Source organism: Myxocyprinus asiaticus, chromosome 1 (assembly GCF_019703515.2).
Source record: "Myxocyprinus asiaticus isolate MX2 ecotype Aquarium Trade chromosome 1, UBuf_Myxa_2, whole genome shotgun sequence".
NCBI classification, from domain to species: domain Eukaryota; kingdom Metazoa; phylum Chordata; class Actinopteri; order Cypriniformes; family Catostomidae; genus Myxocyprinus; species Myxocyprinus asiaticus.
The window spans coordinates 68,165,095-68,180,770 of record NC_059344.1 but is presented as its reverse complement, the minus strand read 5'-3'; the positions used below and the strand labels follow the sequence as shown (position 1 = coordinate 68,180,770).

The 15,676-nt window shown below is 38.5% G+C and overlaps 1 protein-coding gene across 1 annotated transcript; it reads right to left on the bottom strand.

The window, feature by feature from the left end:
- Nucleotides 1–4,469: 4,469 nt before the first annotated feature.
- LOC127448005 (dr1-associated corepressor-like) lies at nt 4,470–15,651 on the bottom strand. The gene is made up of 7 exons (XM_051710286.1): nt 15,422–15,651; nt 13,000–13,072; nt 11,343–11,436; nt 11,132–11,254; nt 8,460–8,550; nt 7,871–7,962; nt 4,470–5,617 (listed from the first exon to the last, which is right to left on the bottom strand). The coding sequence occupies exons 1-7, from the start codon at nt 15,461–15,463 to the stop codon at nt 5,449–5,451; spliced, it is 684 nt and encodes a 227-aa protein (XP_051566246.1). The 5' UTR covers nt 15,464–15,651; the 3' UTR covers nt 4,470–5,448.
- Nucleotides 15,652–15,676: the final 25 nt, after the last annotated feature.

Below are 15,676 nucleotides of genomic sequence, written 5' to 3'. Positions count from 1 at the left end.
AAATATTTAATAAAAGCTTAAACAAGCCCCCAGCCCTCTTATAGGACCCTTTTGCCTTCCTGTTTCTAATGACGTTTTTGGAGCCACCGTTTAATCTTATAACGCCACCTGGTGTAAGTTTCCATGCTCTTCTGGAAGTACAAGACCTTGTAAAATAATGTTTTTATTTTTATTGTTATTTCAAAATTTAAGAGTATTTATTGAATCCAAGCAACATGTGCTTTGAAAAATAGGTTTAAAAAATATAATTTTCTGACTATTATTTCATATGTTAGGCTTTATATGGTTAAGCTTTATTCTTTATATAAAAGGGCTGTCGAACAAAAATGTTTATTATACTATTCCTTGCTATAACGGCATGTTTGCCCTACATTACAAAAATAACTTGGCTTATAGGTGGTTGGGAAAAAGAAAATATTCATATTTTACTATGTGTGGTTCCAAAGTACTGATTAAACTAGATATGTAAAGGTTGAGTCTGACAAAACCTTGTCTGAAAGTTTAAAACAGTTTTAAATGCTTGAAGTTAGACATTTTTACAGGTTTAACAGTAAGAAAGAAAGAAAGAGAGCATCTTAAAGCAGATTAAAGGTGCTGTAAGCGATTTATTCATGGAAAAGTATGCAAAAAATGTTCCTACTCCCTTAAATATTTTAATGAAATAAGTGTCGTGAGATCTCACCGGTCTCTGTGACAGCTGTAGACTTTGTAAACTGCAAACAAAGATGTGTCCACGGGCCGCAGACATTGACGCCTTTCACCTGTCAATCATCGTGCTCGTTCTCATAGTGTTGCATTTGAAGTGAATCAGTGAGGCTGTGATTCATAGTGTTTGCCAGTCGAGGGCGCTATTGTGCCACTGTTGAAGTTGACGGTCACAGGAACAAACAATGCTGCTCTTTTGTTCGGTTTTGGTCTCAAAATTATCTTTGGAGGGCAGGGTTAATGAATGAGGGGGCGTGGCTAATCCAAGGCTCAGTCACGTGAAAGCTCCTTTGAGATGCTTGCGTGCAAGTTTTGACAGCTGAAGTTTGAAATTACGAACATTTCAAAACAGACTCGTAGCTCATATAAGTATTCTGTCAATGTACTGTAGTCTAGGGGATGTTTGGACACTTTAAAAAGGCTTAAATGATGCCTTAGCAGGGCTTTTTTTTTTCTTCTCCCCAATCTGGAATGCCCAATTCCCAAGTCCTCGTGGTGGTGTAGTGACTCGCCTCCATCCGGGTGGCGGAGGACGAATCTCAGTTGCCTCCGCGTCTGAGACTGTCAATCCGCGCATCTTATCACATGGCTTGTTGAGCGCGTTACCATGGAAACATAGCATGTGTGGAGGCTTCACGCTATTCTACGCGGCATCCACGCACAACTCACCACACGTCCCACCGAGAGCAAGAACCACATTATAGCGACCACGAGGATGTTACCCCATGTGACTCTACCCTCCCTAGCAACCGGGCCAATTTGGTTGCTTAGGAGACCTGGCTGGAGTAACTCAGCACGCCCTGGATTCAAACTCGCGACTCCAGGGGTGATAGACTCCCTTAGCAGGGCTTTTTGATGGAAGAATAATAATGGTAAGCAAGTTGTAGGTACGTTCCAAACAAAATTTACCAAAAAATGACCACTATTTTTGAGCCCCACAACTTTCAGCCCATCGAAGCTCTCACAACAGAGGGTAAAGTCTTTGAAGGAAATAGGAATGCACCCCATCATTCAGATATAGCAGCACGAGCCAGAACTGCCTCCTTTGCTGAATTTCACCAAACCCTTGATACTGCAGGAGCCTACTGTATTTGTTAAATTCATCAGTATTTAAAGTGTTTGATGAAGTTCAAATATCTCATCATTTATTATGGCCCCTTTAAATATGTGCATTTTGCATGCATGATTTGTAGTATTTACACTGAGTTTGCATTATGTATAACAAAGTTTAAAATGGTACTGTCTCTTTAAGAACAGGGGCTCATGTTTCGGTTGAGTGGTTTCTGGACCACATCCTGTGCTGTGTGTGTTTGAGTTAATCTGGCTGTAAAGAAAAGTGTCCCCGGGGCCCTTGCTAGTCATAATCCGCCCCTGGATGAGAGCAGAACTTGACAATAATACACTTCTGAATGAATAAAGTCTGATTAAATGAATGATTTTCATCATTCATGATCCCAGACTGTCAGACACATTTCAGATTCAACAAAACGCAGCAGCAAAAAGTATTTGACATCAGTCGCACTTAAAACTGTCTGATCACAAAATAAATGTGCATTTTTATTTCAGCCCCGTTGCACGCTTCTTAACGGCTCTCCACAAATGCAAAACTAGATTTTAAAATGTTCTGAAGATTTGCCACTGATTTGGGTTCAGCTTAAAGCGGCAGTCTGTCATTTCTTGCCAAACCTAAGTGCAAAAATAATGACTTTCAAACAGGTTTCCTGACAAACAGTTAGCCCCGCCCCAAACTCCTGTGATTGGTTGAGTCAGAAGTTGATGTGCAGTCGCTTTAAATACACAGATGAATGTTTTTACAGAGTCACAGAGTTTTATTCACTTCAGTAACTATTAATGGACATTAAACTCACATACGTGAAAGTTTTAACATGCAAAAATATATAAACTTCAGATAGAGCTGTCAAGAGCCCGTGTTATTAAATCAGACGGGTGTTTATCAGGGTGTCCTCAGAGTTGACCCGCTTGTTCGGATGTGAAGGAATTCTGCCGCCTTGAACGGTTAGACAGACGTTATTATTACAGGTGGAAAAGAAACGGCACATTGGTGAGGACTAACGCCACCTCTGTGTTAAAGGTCATGAGGTGAACCTGTTGTGTGCATTAATTAAATCAAATGAAATACATGAATGTAGATGAGGAGCTCAAACCGTCCGTCATAATGCCAGAATATATTTAGCAATGATTTAAAATTAATTTCATCAGAACTTTTGACAGTGTTGTCAGAGTTTCCCCTCATGATGATTTTATTAGATTTACAGCGTCAGATTCACTCGTGTTAGATATCGTTGGGGGTGAAATCTTACAAACACATTGTGCATTTTGATCCTCAGTGATAATGGACATGTTGAGAATAGCACACTACTCAGTGTTTCTGCAGTGTGTTTACTGAGGTCATGTATACTACTGCTGGAAATGTTTATTGTAGCTTCACAAACTACGGTTGTCACCTTGGTCCTGTAAAATTCCTGCACACTCAATAAATGACCAAAACAATTACTGATGGACAAAGAAGCAATAAAGCACATTTATATGACTGTTACTCTTTATGTGCTGTTATGCATCCAGTGAATATAAACGTCATTTTATTGTGTAAGATTAACATATTTAATTATTCTGTCCCTAAGGAATTTTCTTGAGTTTCTGGTTCTGTCACAGACGCCCGCACTGCAAAAAAACAAACAAAAAAACATTTTCTTAGAGTATTTTTGTCTTGTTTTCCAGTAAAAATATATAAATATCCTTAAAGCAAGATACATTTTGAGAAGTAAAATTACTTAAAATATTTTGTCTTGTTTTCTGAGAAATAAAACATTTTAAAAATATTATCTAAAACTATTTGCCAATGGGGTAGGAAAAAAAAAATATTCAATTTGTATTTTATATTTTTTTTATGTAATTATTATTTTTATTTTATTTTTTTGGCAAATATTTTTCTTTTTTGTGCAAATTTTGTTAAAACTTAATATCTTCTGCCATTCTGCCTCTCAAGTAATTTAGTCTTGTTTTAAGGACGTTTAGAATAAAAAAAATAAAATAATAAAAATAGTAATTTGTGTGTGTCTGACGACTCCACAATGAACGTTTAAGATGTTCTGCATTGTTTACATTTTGTTTGCATTTCCTTAATCTTTACAGAACATATTTTACTTTCTTCTTCTTCTTATTATTATTATAATAGGTATAAAGGTTTAAATGCATAAAGGTTTTTATACGTTGAAATTGGGCATTATGAAACTAAGAGATCATGCAGTAAACAGATTTTCCTTTAATAGTTAGCTTAACTAAAGTCGTCATAGGGACTAACTACTCATTATTATTTTTAAATATACAGTTTTAGTATTAAACATCATCTGAATATATAAAAGTGCACTAAATTAAATGAATAAAAGCATGCACAGTGGTGAACAGCAGCATTTACTGTAACTAGATGAACGATGATTTCTGCTCGACTCAAATAAAACATCTTTGAACAGGTTCATCTACATGCACCGTCCAAACAGATTCACTCAAATGAATCAGACGTTCTCATGTTTCATAAGAGAGCAGTTTAGCAGAACACGTTTGATCAGTTTTACTCGTCACATGACGTCGTCAGGCTTCCAAGTGTGTATATGTACCAATTATGCATTTGTAATAGACTTGATGTAAAATCACGATTACTTCTGAAGACCGTTTTTATGTTGAGATCATTTGAGACAATCTTGACACTTTTGGTCTCTTGTAAAATCTCATTAAAAGCAGCAAAATACTAAAGCCTCAAATTTTATTTCACTCATACAAAATGAAGAGAAGATTAAAAGTGAACAGGCAGACTCAGTGTGCACATGTAGAACATTAAAAGAGTCTAAAACATATCAAACAAAAGGGAAATCATTTAAACAAATGTGCATCATACAGGGGAAACGATGACTCAAAACAAAGTGTTTGCAAACTTTAAAATGTTCACCCATGACACAGCAGTATGACTCGCCGTTACGTCCAATAAATCAAAACGCTTTCATCCAATTAGCAGAAGAGTGAAAAATAAAACACTGATAGATTGAAACTAGAGTTGTAAAAACTGCTTGAAAGTGCCGATCAAGAGACGTTAGCTTTAGACAGGTTTTCTGGAGTCCAGCAGACTTTAATCATATAAAACTAGCATTAAAAAGGACAAAACCAGAAAAATAAACGCACAGAATGAAAATAACGAAACCATATGCTGTTCCCTTTCGCTCACAAAACAATTCGAAAATCTACCAACAGCGACAGCGACCCGACCGAAGCATTTTCTGCTAAAATGAAAGTAAATAAATGGACTCATCATTTCCTAGCTTTTCAGGTTAGCTTTTTTTTTTTTTTTTTGTATGAGAGTATATGACATGCTCTTAAAAAAACATTGACGACATGACGTGGGCGATTAGAAACAAGCGAAAGTGCAGAAATGTACAGGGATCAATCTACACAAAATTATGTTCTTGCTTCTGAGGTTCTTTTCCAAAAAACAAAACGCTGACTTTCCCGTTTACGTAAAACAACCGTAACTGATCATTGACAATAAAATAAGATTAAAAAAAAAAAAAAAAAAAAAAAAAAACTTAAAACAGTTAGTACAGAACCTATTCATCGTCCTGAGACGTGGCTGCGTGATTTCTACAAACTTCTCTACGACTGTTCGTTTGTCCGTTTTACGTTTCGCAGCCAAAGAAGAACTTTAGAAAAATGAATGTAAAAAGAGTCGGGGAGCTAAGAGTCGTAGTCTTCATCATCGTCTTCGTTCTTCTGCGGCATGGGCGCGGGGGGAGGCGGGGTCATTCCCATCAGTGACGGGTGCGGGGCGAATGAAGCCATGGGCATCACGTGACCGCCGCCCTGCTGCGTTATTGTGGGCATGTACTGGGGTGGCACGTCTTGACTGTGTAAAAGAAGAGAAAACATTTAGTGATTTTTAAATATACTGTATTGAGGTGATATAATTTACAGTGCAATCAGAGCTGTGTTCATTAGGGATCTTAATTAGTGACGCGGATACATTTACACTAAATACGGCTAATTAAACAACATCAAAATGACAACAAACAACAGTATTAAACTTAATATTGTCCAACACAAAAAAGACAGCAGTTTTCATGTGTCAAACAAGGGATGTCCCGATACGATACTCGGCTCATGTACTCCGATAGCAAAATAATTATACCATCTGATGAATGTCGTTGCTACATATTTAGTTCATTTCTCTCATCATTTACTCACCCTCATGCCATCCCAGATGTGTATGACTTACTTTCTTCTGCAGAACACAAATGAAGATTTTTAGAAGAATATTTCAGCTCTGAATGGTGACCAGAACTTTGAAGCTCCAAAAAGCACATAAAGGCAGCATAAAAGTAACCCATAAGACTCCAGTGGTCTAATCCATGTCTTCAGAAGTAATATGATAGGTGTGGGTGAGAAACAGATCAATATTTAAGTACCTTTTTACTATAAATCTCCACTTTAACATTTACATATGAACGTCAAATGTTGTGCCTGTTTAGTTTCACTTTCACATCTGAAAGTGAAAGTTAAAGTGGAGATTTATAGTAAAAAAAAAGGACTTAAATATTGATCTGTTTCTCACCCACACCTATCATATCACTTCTGAAGACATGGATTAAACCACTGGAGATTTATAGATTACTTTTATGCTGCCTTTATGTGCTTTTTGGAGCTTCAAAGTTCTGGTCATCATTCACTTGTATGGACCTACAGAGCTGAAATATTCTTCTAAAAATCTTCATTTGTGTTCTGCAGAAGAAAGAAAGTCATACACATTATGATGGCTCTCTAGAGCGCATGTTTCTCGTGGTGAATGCAGCTTCTTGACGTGACATGAATGTAAACGTTCAGACAGGAAACATTTTTTATAGCCTATATCAAAATATCCGATCTGTGTGATGTGTAAATGCAGCCTACTAGACGTGCTGCAGCTGTTATAAGCCTATCGTTAATATTTTTATTTATTTTTCTCTCCCCAATGTGGAATGCCCAATTCCCAATGCGCTCTAAGTCCTCGTGGTGGCGTAGTGACTCGCCTCAATCCGGGTGGCGGAGGACGAATCTCAATTGCCTCCGCGTCTGAGACCGTCAATCCGCGCATCTTATCACATGGCTTGTTGAGCGCGTTACCATGGAAACATAGCATGTGTGGAGGCTTCGCGCTATTCTCCACGGCATCCACGCACAACTCACCACACACCCCACCGAGAGCAAGAACCACATTATAGCGACCACAAGGAGGTTACCCCATGTGACTCTACCCTCCCTAGCAACCGGGCCAATTTGGTTGCTTAGGAGACCTGGCTGGAGTCACTCAGCACACCCTGGATTCAAACTCGTGACTCCAGATGTGATAGTCAGCGTCAATACTCGCGGAGATATTTTAATGTTTTTATATCACAATTGTTTATGATTAATTGCTGCAGTCCCTAAAAAAAAAAAAAACTTAAAGCACTGTTGATTACGTTCCCTATTTTATTACTAGCAAACTTGAATAATTACTTTGAAAACTTGAAGCAATGTTTAGGAGAAACATTTAACGGCTACAATATTTTAATTGAATTTGTTAATATTTATATCAATATGAAACTTGTGTTTTCAAATCGCATATTTATTTATTTTTTTACTTTTATTTTAGTGGTTGGGGTGCCGTGAGGGGAAAAAAACTCTATAAAGGGGTGCCGCAGTTTACACCGCGACTCGTTACTGCAAACGTTACACTGTTTGGCTGAAATGCTGGCACACTACTGAAAAATTGACTTTTCCTGCATGTGCTGGCGTGCCACTCGAGGTTGTGCGTTACAGTGACTTTACCACGGTTCAAGGGTCCGCTTCAACTACACTTTAAAGGCCAAAGTATACTTTGGTTGTCCATGTTGCTGATCGTGCTGCACACAGTATGTGTGACGCAACTTTCGTCATCAGCACAGTCTGCACGCACCTGCCATTGACTGTACTATCAAAGACGTAGGAGGCATGCGTCAAATGTGTTCCTATTCGCTCGAGGCCAAAAGAATATCCTATGAAAGGTGGCACGATGCCATCCAATCCGGAATGCAAAAATAACTAAGAAAGGGCCTTAACGCATACTTCCTGCTTTTATAATCATAATGAGCATGTATAGATGCACCTGTGGTAGTATGCAGCAGGCTGCGTGTTTGTGCTGGATTGAGACATGTCCTCATCGTCTTCTCCATCGGTCTCACTGTCCTCCGAATCATCCTGAAGACAAAACACAATCACCGTTTGCACTGCAAGATTCAATGAAAACATCACTCTACAGCCCTGTGTTTGTTCAAGTATTTACATTTCTAAAAGCTGAATTCAAGCACTTGAAGGACCTTGTGTGAACCCTGTAAACAGTGTGGATAAACATGCAGTACGGGTCAAATCAAGCAACAGAGAGATTATGATATTTGACGGGTCATTTCAGTTATGATCACATGGAAAGGAAACAATGATGCAAATTTCGAAATATCAAGTTTTGCCTAGATACGGTTCGTCATTTTTTTGGTTTTCAATATATCGTCCCATTGCTAGTACTAATCAACCATCATGGCCCATCACTAAACTGGATGCTACTCAAAGTGAGGTCATGTGACAATGAAGCATACTACTGTTTATCATATCACACTCATACTGTTTTTATTCTTTGAAGTATGTAGTAGACAGTATGTACTAGTTATCCGTTCCGAGCTTTTACCTGATGTGATATTTACCTCTTGTTCTGACTCAGTGCCTGAGAGTTTCTTGTCTTTGCCCTTTGCTCCCACGCCGCCGTTCTTGCGCCCCGAACCTGGCTTACGACCTCTGAAAGACACCGAATAAACATTTTAAACATGCACACGAAACTTTACAACCAAACTAAACACATTCTCTTTAAACATCTCTCTCCAGTACAGCTTGGGAAAGTCCAATTTGAATTTGACTGTTTTGTTATTGCTGGGGATTTCAACATTCATATAGATAATCCTGAACACAACACTGCCAAAGGACTCATAACAGTTTTAAACACTTTTGATCTGACTCAGCATGTAGATGGACCCACACACAATCGCAGACACACTCTTGATCTGCCCATTAGTAAGGGTCTGAACATTTCGTCCACTAGGATGTCTGACCATTTCTGTATTTTATTTGAACTATTGATTTCTCCTGCCACTGAAGTTAGACCTGTCTGGGTCAAAAAGAGGCACATAATTGAGAATACTAGTGTGCAGTTTATCAAGGTTATATCTCTGAAACCGAGTATATCCGCAGACTGTGTTGATGATCACCTCGATGACTTTAACTCAAAAGGTAAAAATGCTATTGATGGCATTGCTCCTGTAAAGGTCCGGACGATCACTGGCAGGCGTAAAGCACCTTGGAGAAATACAACAGCAGTGAAAAACGTGAAAAAAAATGCAGGAAAACACAACTTGAAGTCCATTATAACATCTATAAAGACAGCCTTCATGCTTTCAATTTGGAATTAGGCACATCTAGACAGACCTTCTTCTCAAACATTATTAACAGCAATATAAACAACACCCGCACTCTTTTTGCTACTGTAGAAGATCAATGATATTAGAATGGCGATCAGCTCATCCTCATGTTGCACTGAGGTCAGACAGCACCCACCACAAAAACTACAGATATTAGTCACTATGTCTGATTTTGGGGCAATTGATGGCAAAACCTTGGAAGAAACAGTACAGCATCTTAAAACGTCAACCTGCTGTCTTGACACACTCCCCACAACATTTTTCAAAAATGGGTTTACCTGTCTGGAAAAAGATCTGTTAGAAATAGTAAATGCATCACTCCTTTCAGGCACATTTCTGAAGTCCCTGAAAACTGCAGTTGTTAAGCTCCTTCTTAAAAAGAACAATCTAGATAACTCAATATTGAACAACTACAGACCAATCTCAAATCTTCCTTTCATAGGCATAATCATTGAAAAGGTTGTTTTCAATCAGCTGAACAAATTCTTAATCTCGAATGACTACTTGGACAATTTCCAGTCTGGTTTCTGACTGCATCATAGCACAGAGATGGCGCTCATAAAGATCCTTAATGATATTCGGCTAAACACTGATTCAGGCAAAATATCAGTGCTGGTATTATTTTATCTCAGTGCTGCTTTTGACACTGTTGACCAAAACATTCTCCTAGACAGATTGGAAAACTGGGTAGGGCTCTCTGGGACGGTCCTCAGCTGGTTCAGGTCATATCTAGAAGGGAGGGGTTACTATGTGAACATAGGCAACTACGAATCTGAGTGTACATCCATGACGTGCGGAGTCCCACAAGGCTCGATTCTTGCACCGCTCCTGTTCAACCTGTATATGCTCCCACTAGGCCAAATTATGAAAAAGAACCAAATTGTGTACCATAGCTATGCAGATGACACCCAGATCTTTAGCCCTATCGCCAAATGACTACAGCCCCATATACTCTCCGTGCCAGTGCATTGATGAAATGAACAGTTGGATGTGCCAAAACTTCCTTCAGTTAAACAATGAACAGAGGTCATTGTATTTGGCAACAAAGGCGAAATTCCCAAGGTGAACACATACCTTGACTCCAGGGGTCTAAAGACAAAAAATCAAGTCTTGGTGTCATTTTGGAGTCAGACCTTACTTTCAGTAGTCACATCAAAGCGATAGCTAAATCAGCCTACTATTATCTCAAAGATATAGCCAGAATTAGATGTTTTGTGTCCAGTCAAGATTTAGAGAAACTTGTTCATGCATTCATCACCAGTAGGGTGGACTACTGTAATGGACTCCACACCGACCTTCCCAAAAAGACCATTAGACACCTGCAGCTCATTCAGAATGCCGCCAGGATTCTCACCAGAACCAAAAAAATCTGAGCTCATTACTCCAGTCCTCAGGTCTTTACACTGGCCTCCAGTTACATTTAGAATTAATTACTCATTCATAAATCACTCAGTAGCCTAAGACCTGAGTACACTGTAGAAATGCTTGTTGAATATAAACCTAACAGACCTCTCAGATCATTAGGATCAAGTCAGTTAGACATACAGAGAGTTCACTCAAAACAAGGTGAGACAGCGTTTAGCTATTATGCCACCCGCAGCTGGCACCAGCTTCCAGAAAAGGTCAGGTGTGCCACAACAGTAGCCACATTTAAATCCAGACTAAAAACAGTTTTGTTTAGCTGTGCATTTTCTGACTGAGCATTGTTTTTGTTGCGTCGCTACAGCAACAACTTTTTCAAAAGAGCAGCTTGTTTATAGATCTACTTTGCACTCTATTCAGAGTTTAAAGACACACTTTTAAAGGAGCTTCACCAACACGGTCTCGAACACAGCGCACGAGTGCCGCAGCACTGAACAGAATCTGAACAGGAAACAGGTTGGACGGTGTGTCGTGGATCTGACCTGCGTGGGATTTTCTCGCCGCCCTCTGTGTGGTTCTCCTCGCCGTCACCCTGCATGTCAGGCACCGCGGCGACCAGATCCTTCAGGAAATCAAACTGCTGCTCCAGTTCAATGCATTGCTTTCTGCAGACACATGTACTGGCATGAGCAAACGGCACCAATAAATCTTGCCTGAACTACTGTCATATATAATGTGATATAGGTGACTTACAAGTGTGATGTTGTCATGGTTTTGGCGTTGCGCGATTGGGTGACGTGACAGGCCTTCGTCAGGAGAGACTCCAGGAAGAGCTCCAGTGCCCGCGCTCAATTTATCATCAAGGCAAAGATCGTTGATAATGGACGTGTCATTTCGCAGTAGTAAACAGCAGAATGTTCCATTGTTGTCGCACGACCTCATCATGTTGCATGTTTAATTCAGCCAGTGTCGTCCACTTTTCATTTCAGAAATAAATATCATTAAAAGCATAATTTTAATCACAACGCACATTGCTATGTGTATAATGTATTGTAATGTGTTCATGCCTCTTCATATTTACTGTAACTGTTTTGCAAGCCCTTTTGACATGTATAATTTAAAAAAATACCTATAATTCAACTTAGTTACAACAGTAATTGTTAATATCAAGAATGGAATTAGTACTAGTGAAAGTGCTAATTTATGATATCAGTAATTAGGTTTGCACTAGTAAAAGCTTTATTAATGATGTCATTACTCGCAGAAATACATATTTTTGACATCAAAACTAGAATATCAACTCGTAAAAACTGTGATTATTATTTATATCTGGAACTGCATCTGCTATTCACTCCTTTTCAACACGCGGTTACAGATATCTACAACTTTTTCCTTCCTGTTTGAAATTCCAAACACATCAGCTATGTACTGCTACTGCAGATCATTTTTTATATCAATATTTCATTGTTCCTAGTGCAATTGTCCATTACTGATTTTGACAACTGAATTACAACTAGTAACTAGATTGAAAAGTTTGTGGACAAACTTTAGGTTGGCTTGAGTCTAGTCTGAAAGTTTATAGATAGACAGATAGACAGACAGATAGATAGAAAGATGTGTTTTTCTACTTGGTTGCTAGGGTAACCTCATCTGGTTGCTAGGCAGTTATCAAGGTGATACTCAAAAGGCTCCTTGCTACCCTGAGTCAAATGAAAGAAACCAGAAGTGTCTACGATGTTCTGGTGCAGAGATAAATGTTCTGTTACTTGGTTGCTAGGGTGAGCTCATTTGGTTGCTAGGCAGTTTCCAGGGTGACAGTAACAAGGCTGCTTGCTGGCCTGAGTCATATGAGCCAACAATGAAGTCTCTATGATATTCTGATCCGGAGATATCCATCTAAACTCATTTTAATTGATATTTCAACTAGTAAGTAATTAATAAAAGATATCTGTAACGGCGTTGTGTTGAAAAGGAGTAAATGACAGATCCTTGTGCAATTTAACTAGTGAAAAGACTAGTTAAAATGCCAATTCTGGAGTTCAATTACTTCTATACAAGATTAGCATTTTCACCACTAGTAATTTCAGTGCTGAACTCCAGATTAGCATTTTACCTAGTGAAAACTGAACTGCACACATCTATAGAAGTCAAAAGGGCTTGTGATAACTTCTTTTCGAGCAGATGTCAAACACGTAACTGATGAATAAATGATATTGATTCTGATTGTGAGGTTACTACATGCGTTTGCAGCGTAGAATAGATACAGCACCAGAATTATGCAAAACCAGTCTGGTGCCACACAAACCAACCCATGAATTCATGAGATCTGGTCTCTACAACCCAACCTGTTGCGAAACAAACATGTGCACACAGTCGTGCTGATCCAGTCGAGGAGAACGTGAAAGGATACAGATGATGACAGGAACTGCAGCAGCGACTTTACCGATTTCTTCATCTGTCTGCATAATCTTCTTAATTCTGGCCTGAAACACACACACAATCACACACAAATTTAGCTAATGCAGAGAATTTCCATGTCCATGTTGGTTTCATAATTTTTTGAAAAACATGTACAGCGTTTTCTACAATAAATACATAAATAATAATAATTGAATGACTTTAAAAATATCACATTTTTTATTTTAAGCCTCAGAAAAGATATATAAAAATAGCTTGTTTGTGAGAACTGCAGTTTTAATGGATTTTTTATTAGGTTAATAGATCTAGACAAACAAAAACAAAAAAAAAGTTAACGTCATTGACCCTAATAATAAAAGTGAAACATGTCACCCGTGTCATGCGTGTTGTTTAGATGTCATGCAAATGTTGTCTGGGACCTGGTTTCACTTCACATGTCAACAGAAGCACATGTTTGACTTTAGCAAGTGTACATCTGCATGTTATGAGTTATTAACACATCATCATCATATAACTCTAATGTAAGAGTGTGAAACATATGATCATATATATATATATGGATCAAGTGTGAACTCAATATGATCTGGATCAGCTGTGAACTGAATTTAAACAAGATCAGTATGTAAACAACATATACAATATATCTGAAGAGAACTGAAATGATCATATATGATCTTCATGTAGTCATCAATCACGTCAGATTAAAGTTTAACGGACAATGTGTAAATTACATGAAATGACTGATCACATATAATAATCCAGATTAGAAGTGAATGATCATACATTAAACATGATCTACCTGATCTACGAGCTTCAGCGCATCATGCTTTACACATGTAAACTGATCATACAGCAAACATGTTCACTGAGCTTCAGCGCATCATGCTTTACATGTGTAAACTGATCATACAGCAAACATGTTCAGAGCTTCAGTGCATCATGCTTTACACGTGTAAACTGATCATACAGCAAACATGATCTATGAGCTTCAGCGCATCATGCTTTACACGTGTAAACTGATCATACAGCAAACATGTTCACTGAGCTTCAGCGCATCATGCTTTACATGTGTAAACTGATCATACAGCAAACATGTTCAGAGCTTCAGTGAATCATGCTTTACACGTGTAAACTGATCATACAGCAAACATGATCTATGAGCTTCAGCGCATCATGCTTTACACGTGTAAACTGATCATACAGCAAACATGATCACTGAGCTTCAGCGCATCATGCTTTACACGTGTAAACTGATCATACAGCAAACATGTTCACTGAGCTTCAGCGCATCATGCTTTACACATGTAAACTGATCATACAGCAAACATGTTCACTGAGCTTCAGCGCATCATGTTTTACACGTGTAAACTGATCATACAGCAAACATGTTCACTGAGCTTCAGCGCATCATGCTTTACACGTGTAAACTGATCATACAGCAAACATGATCACTGAGCTTCAGCGCATCATGCTTTACACATGTAAACTGATCATACAGCAAACATGATCTACGAGCTTTAGCACATCACGCTTCACACCTGTAAACATGATCTACATGATCTACAAGCTTCAGCGCATTATGCTTTACACATGTAAACTGATCATTCAGCAAACATGTTCAGAGCTTCAGCGCATCATGCTTCACACTTGTAAACTGATCACACAGCAAACATGATCTATGAGCTTCAGCACATCATGCTTTACATGTGTAAACTGATCATACAGCAAACATGTTCACTGAGCTTCAGCGCATCATGCTTTACACATGTAAACTGATCATACAGCAAACATGATCACTGAGCTTCATCACATCATGCTTTACATGTGTAAACTGATCATACAGCAAACATGTTCACTGAGTTTCAGCGCATCATGCTTTACACATGTAAACTGATCATACAGCAAACATGTTCACTGAGCTTCAGCGCATCATGCTTTATACATATAAACTGATCATACAGCAAACATGATCACTGAGCTTCATCACATCATGCTTTACACATGTAAACTGATCATACAGCAAACATGATCTATGAGCTTCAGCGCATCATGCTTTACACATGTAAACACATTAACATTACAGTTAGCATTCAGGCTAAACATACATGTACTTAAATCTACACATAATTTACAATCATTTTCATTGATCATCTTAGTTTGGGTCAATATTGAACCATTACACCCTCTGCCGTCATGAAGTGACAGATTAGATCAGATTAAACCTGATTAAAGTGATTAATCTCAGACACACTTCAGTTAGCATGCTAACGGCTAACTGATTAGCCTGAATGAATGTGTGTTTCTCATTATATTTCTGTCATTTGCTGTAGTCTAAAGCACTAAATAACTGTTAAATGCTCTTAAACTCATATATTTCATTGAATATGTTGGATTTAGAGAGTGTTTTGTCTCACCGGAGGGAATCTGGCGTTATATTTCTTCTTTTTGCTCGGCATTTTAACGGAGAAACGGTCCGGTACCGGCACCCCTGACTCGGTTCTGTCAGTCAACCGTTAAATTAAATAAATATGAAGAATTAACGGCTGTATTCGGGTAAATCCGCCGCAGGGGCGTTTAAAGCAACATTGCTGATCACCGTATGTGTGTTTATGCGATTTGTATCGTCGTGTTACGGTGAATTCAGCGTGTTGACTTTCCGACTGCGCGAG